At 36.5% G+C, this 5,432-nt stretch overlaps 1 protein-coding gene across 1 annotated transcript; it reads right to left on the bottom strand.

The window, feature by feature from the left end:
* Window positions 1–363: 363 nt before the first annotated feature.
* On the bottom strand, window positions 364–3,911 carry LOC133033276 (uncharacterized). Its single transcript, XM_061107980.1, has 10 exons — window positions 3,669–3,911; window positions 2,801–3,580; window positions 2,574–2,711; window positions 1,865–2,490; window positions 1,696–1,780; window positions 1,485–1,580; window positions 1,272–1,370; window positions 1,039–1,182; window positions 780–956; window positions 364–621 (listed from the first exon to the last, which is right to left on the bottom strand). Exons 2-10 carry the CDS (start codon window positions 3,326–3,328, stop codon window positions 364–366), a joined length of 2,151 nt encoding a protein of 716 aa, XP_060963963.1. The 5' UTR covers window positions 3,329–3,580; window positions 3,669–3,911.
* Between the last annotated feature and the right edge of the window lie 1,521 nt (window positions 3,912–5,432).

Here is a 5,432-nt window from a genome sequence, read left to right as displayed (position 1 = left end):
TGTACTTCACATATTGTTATGGTAAAAAAAAATCCAAAACCTAATAGTAATGGCAAAGTATAACAACCGAAATAATATTCACAATAATAGTAATAATGACCATACAATAATAATAATCAGTTCCACCAAATTCTAAAAACTACCACAAGTCTTACCCTATAGTAAATTATAAAATCACCAACATTAGTGCAATTCCAAATCACCTAACAGTAGTATGATGCAAGTATATAACATGACTGACTAAATATAATTTACGACCTAAAACCTAACTTTTGTAACCATTGTACTGAACATAGTAAATATATAAATAAAGTAACTTTTGTAACCATTGTAATATACTACTTGTTACTTATGGCCAGCCTTTTAGAATGACGTGTTTTCGGGGACTTGCTCTTGCCTCCACATGTTTTCGGACACGGCCTTATTTGTCTTGAATCGGGGGTCTCGAGGAGACCTTGATGGACTACGTAATGGTATAGTTGTAGATGTTGATGGAAGAACTTTGGTTTTGCTCAATCCAAATTGCTTCTTAACTCCCTCCATCACAGCATGTTTAGCCTTGTTACTCTCGTGGGTGACAATTTTCCCAACACAATCCAGTCTGGCTTCAATAGGATCAAACTGCATTGTACATTAGGAAACCAATTCAGTAATACACATGACAACCAAATCCATAGAAACAAATCCATCAAAAAATAGATTGACAACTCAATTTTCACAATATAAACAGTTAGTTAACTGGATGAAAACTTAAACTAAAGAAATCAACATTACATTACCTCTTCCAATATTTCATTTTCCTCGAACAGTGATTCCATGTACTTCATTACAAACATTCCACAATCGTGGCCATTTTGTTGTTGTGGGTAGTCCTTGCTTGAAGAAATAATTACAAACTCGCTGAAATTCAGGTCTCCTGGATTGACAGGGGCAAACAATTGGTCCAAAGTCTGGAGCTGCAAAAAAATTAAAACAATAACAGTTGAGATTAGTGCAATTACACTAATAAAACGGCAAACCGTGTACACACGTGCATACCATCTCTACGCAGGTGCTCCGACGTGACCTCTTATGCATTGCAGAAGACAACGAGTCCCTAATTTCCACTGTTGTATTAACCATGCTCACATTCGCCGCAAACCAGTGCGGAGCACTATCGGTATCCAGTAGGGGTACCACCATCTGCGACAAAGTAAAACAAACAACGTCATTGGAAAATTGAACTACACACATTTGATTCAACACAAAAGTTTCAAGAAAATGCAAATTACAGTGTGACATAAACTCAAATCTGCATCGTAATAAAGAGTGGACCACTCTTGCTCCTTCGCCATCCTCTCCACAGTCATCGTTCTTCCAAGTAACTTGCTCTGCACAATAAGCACACATAATAGATTACATTTAAAATAAAAACATAGATTTAACAGAGTTTACAGCACAAATACAAAAGATTCATGTCCACTTTTAAATATCAAATTTCATACCGAAATTCTGGTGGGCATAAACCAAGTTCTCTTACTTCCAATGCCGTTGCGCTTCTTCTCTCGAAAATTCATGATTTGAGCAAAGCAATCAATGACCTGACATTTACACAAACAATATCCGTTATGTTGTCATTCATACAATTTGTAAATGGCATTAACTAAAATAATGAACTACAAATTTCAAAGCACCCAAATGCCAACTTCTACGTACACTGTTTGATATATCGGTCTCCGGTTTCATGCATTTGAAATACCTCCGCTCGACCTCAACCTTCCCAAAATGGGCTAACACTTCACTGAAATACCAAACAAATAATCAACAACGAAACGAATGTACTAATATCAACTACGTACACAGTAATCATGACACATGAGATTACCTCGGATCATTGGCGCTAGAGAAAATGTAACGGAACAACTCGTACTGTTGATTTGAGTAACCCTTCTTCACAGTGAACGGACCAATCACCTTCCCTCCAGATTCTTTGAATCTTTCGAACGCAGCATCATCAAAATCATCCTTCACTGTCTGCTCAACTTCCTCTTTTACAATAGCGGGGAGATCTTCTCCCCAAAAGTTCATAACCTCAAACGAATCATCAGAAACAACCACCTTAGTTGGAACAACGACCTTCTCTTCTGATAGATTAAGTGAAGGGACACTCTCTACATCATCAACATCCTCTTCCAATTGATCCTTCGTCCCTTCACCATCCTTTTCCTCGACACCCACGTCATCCTTCTTCTCGGTCTCCCCGTTGAACGAAAGCGAGCGCTGAACTTTGCTCGTCTCAGGTATCTCCAACACTTCTTTCATAGTCCCCTTCCCAAGGTAAGTGGAGAGTACCTTCAGTAACAGCTCTTTTGCGCTGCTCACCTTCAAATCAAGCCGGAAGACCTCATCTTTCAACTCACACACAGCTTTGTATATTGCGTCATTTGTGGGTTGCCCAACTGCAGCGGATTCAAAACTTGGCAGTAACACATACGTGTTAGTCAACTTCACCTGCTTAGTACACCAAAAAAACTAGTTAGCATATCTCTCAAATAAAATTCTAACGCATTAGAAAATTGAAGTACTAAATGTACCTTTCCACTTGTGTGACCACCCTGGTCTCGAATCCACTTGTACACTGACTTGCAGTGTTTTGTGGTCCAAAAGTCAATTGGAGCCACAGTTCGGTCCACGTGAGTAGCAGTCCAGTCTACGTGCGTCAAATATACAAGCTGCCACCAAACAAAAGTGCATACATATATTACCACACCAGTACACGAGAGAATAAAATTACTACCATCACAATAATTCGAAAACTTACCTGTAAAAATATCGTGCAACCGGAGACATTTTTGGTGTTCTTCGTCTTGTACCGGTGTAGAGAGCTCATTAGATATCGATATCCGGCAGTCGCCCAATTCTTCTTCTTAATTGACCTTATGTCAACTAAAGAATGCATGTAGCTAGTGCTGACCTCGGTACCATTCTTCGGCAGCAACACAGTTCCAATACAGACAAGGAGAAACTTAATGAGAAACAGGTAGTCACTGTCGCTGGTTTCCCTGAGCTCATTCTCCAGCAAAGTCAGGGAATACCTATAGTCCTTGGCCTTGAAGAGGACGTCAAACTCAACCAGGTCACGCTCACTTTCGGTTGCCACGGGTTCTCCGCCATCCCGGATTCCCATGACATCCTCAAACAGCTTGGAGGATAGTTGGATCGTTCTTCCAAATATCTCCAGCCGAGAAGTGGTTGGATCCACGTGATCGATCAGCCAACTAACTATCTTAGCGTCTATGTACGGGGCATCCTCCCTTAAAAATGTTGAGAAACCGGCATTTCTCACCATTTCTTTTTGAGCCTCGTTGAGCAGTGGGACTATTCTCCCCAAACGCTCGAATGAGCAACGGCCAGAAACTTGAACGTCCCCCACACCTTCGTTGTTGTCAATCCCTGGCTCAGCAGATAATGTCTCCTTCACCTTCTTCCCTTTCCCTCTACCACCAACCTTGGAGGGGGAAGCCTCGACTTCGTATGAAGCCCAATTGTCAATCTCTTCATCGCTAAGAAGCTTGAATTGCTCCTTAAAACTACGAAGCACCTGCAATATTAAGACTCGATTATTAACAAAAATACGCTAAATCAATGATAAAAAATAAAAGATCCATAACACAGTCCAAGTCACTCACATCTGCTTTAGGTTTTTCTTTGTGTGCATCAGCATAAGCATAGAAATTGGCTTGGCTGCATCAATTAAATAAAGGAATGGAATTACAAATATTATTTTCAAAACCAAAAAATATTACCACTAAAATAACTGCCACAAATAACTCACTAGTACTTCGCCCAAGCTTCCTTCGGATCCTTCTTCTTTATCTCTGCTGCATCCTTTTTGTCTGCAGCAACCCCCCTCTTCCGTTTATATACCATTTTATAAACCTATTACATAAGATAAAATAACTTAAATTAACAAACATTCAAAACACTAAAATATTGGAAGACAAAGACTTTGAATAATTCATGCAATTGTCTAACATTTCAGTGTATTCATGACATCCCGACACTTAATTTTCTATATGTGTACAATAACAGGTAAGCATCTCTTCCCATATAACATAATTTCATAATTTGTATTACATGGAAACTGTTAAGTACAATGTACCAATATGCCTAAATAATGGATTCTGTAAATTGTTAGTTTTGTTATAATTCTAATTTCCCAAAAGGAAAATTGAAATAAGATTAAAATTCAATTAAAAGCAATGTCAATTTCCCAAAATCGAGTGGGTTGTACCAAACCAAGAACTCCAGTTACTGATTGGAACAAAAAAACCGCAAAGTACAGCAGTTCACAAACAATTAATAAAATAAACAAGTAATAATAACAATAAAAATCACTCATCTTGTTGCAAAATAGTCTCCCTTTGCTTCCAAGTTATCATATTTTCCTAAGATAATTTACTATTACAATACCATCACATCAAAGTCAGTTATACAGTATTCACTTTTAACATACAATGATGCCAACATATGTAATATAAAATATAGAAACAATTATATTAAGATTTTATTGTAGTATAAAGGTTCAAGGGTAAATAGGCATCTCAGTGTAGATGCAGAAGGAACATGAAAATATACACTGAGAAGAATAAATAATAAGGATCTACCACAATTTTTTAAACTTATTTTCTATCCCTTCCACATTTTTTCCCTATACCTAACATAGTTAAAAAGTCCATAATTCTTCAAAGGAGAATGCAACTAATGTTTTACTTGCTAACTAGAGTACTTACTAATGTCTTATTACACTTCCTCAAGTATGAACATTAAGCTTTGGTGGGGTTGCAAAATGGGACTTCTAAACCTTGTCCACTTCTATATTACTTTACAAAATAGCTTTCTTTTGATACTATTTTATAAGATGAATTCTATCTGCATGAGTGAAAAAATTTCGAAAGGGTTTTAATTTCATAAGGTCTCAAAAATGTACGAAAATTTTATTTTCTGTAGTACAAATATCTTTACAAAATTTAAAACATATATTTTTTTAAATTATTCTTATCCGAATTTTTGATAGTACTCCTAATTTATCTGTGTTAAGTTTTTAATTCAATACACAACTTGTTTGGTTTGATAATATCTCCTATTTCTATTAGGATATTTAAATTGTATGACATTATGCTCATTACCAATAAGTTTAGTGCCTCTAAAATTGGTACCATACTTACAAATACTTGATGTTTTCATATTTTATCCCAAAAACAAGAAAGAAAGCAAAATCAGTTACATAATGATAAGATCACTAAAACAATATCCAACCTAATATTATAGAACTTGTGAATTATATTTTTGGGGTGTTGCTCAAAAACATATGATACATTTATATCTTTAGTCTTCACCGTACACATAACTGAAAAAGATAACATCTTTTTCTCTAATACCTATACATAAGG

Source organism: Cannabis sativa, unplaced genomic scaffold (assembly GCF_029168945.1).
Source record: "Cannabis sativa cultivar Pink pepper isolate KNU-18-1 unplaced genomic scaffold, ASM2916894v1 Contig3, whole genome shotgun sequence".
In the NCBI taxonomy this organism is placed as follows: Eukaryota; Viridiplantae; Streptophyta; class Magnoliopsida; order Rosales; family Cannabaceae; genus Cannabis; species Cannabis sativa.
The sequence above is the reverse complement of the archived record's forward strand: the minus strand, read 5'-3'. Positions and strand labels throughout refer to the sequence as shown.

What these genes read in the sequence shown, in the direction of transcription:
- LOC133033276 (XM_061107980.1), bottom strand. Translation starts at nt 3,328, where the DNA reads ATGGTGAGAAATGCCGGTTTCTCAACATTTTTAAGGGAGGATGCCCCG. An exon ending in GTTGCACGATATTTTTACAG is followed by an intron (nt 2,712 to 2,800) that starts GTAAGTTTTCGA and finishes GTTTGGTGGCAG; the next exon opens with CTTGTATATTTGACGCACGT. An exon ending in TCTAGCGCCAATGATCCGAG is followed by an intron (nt 1,781 to 1,864) that starts GTAATCTCATGT and finishes TTGGTATTTCAG; the next exon opens with TGAAGTGTTAGCCCATTTTG.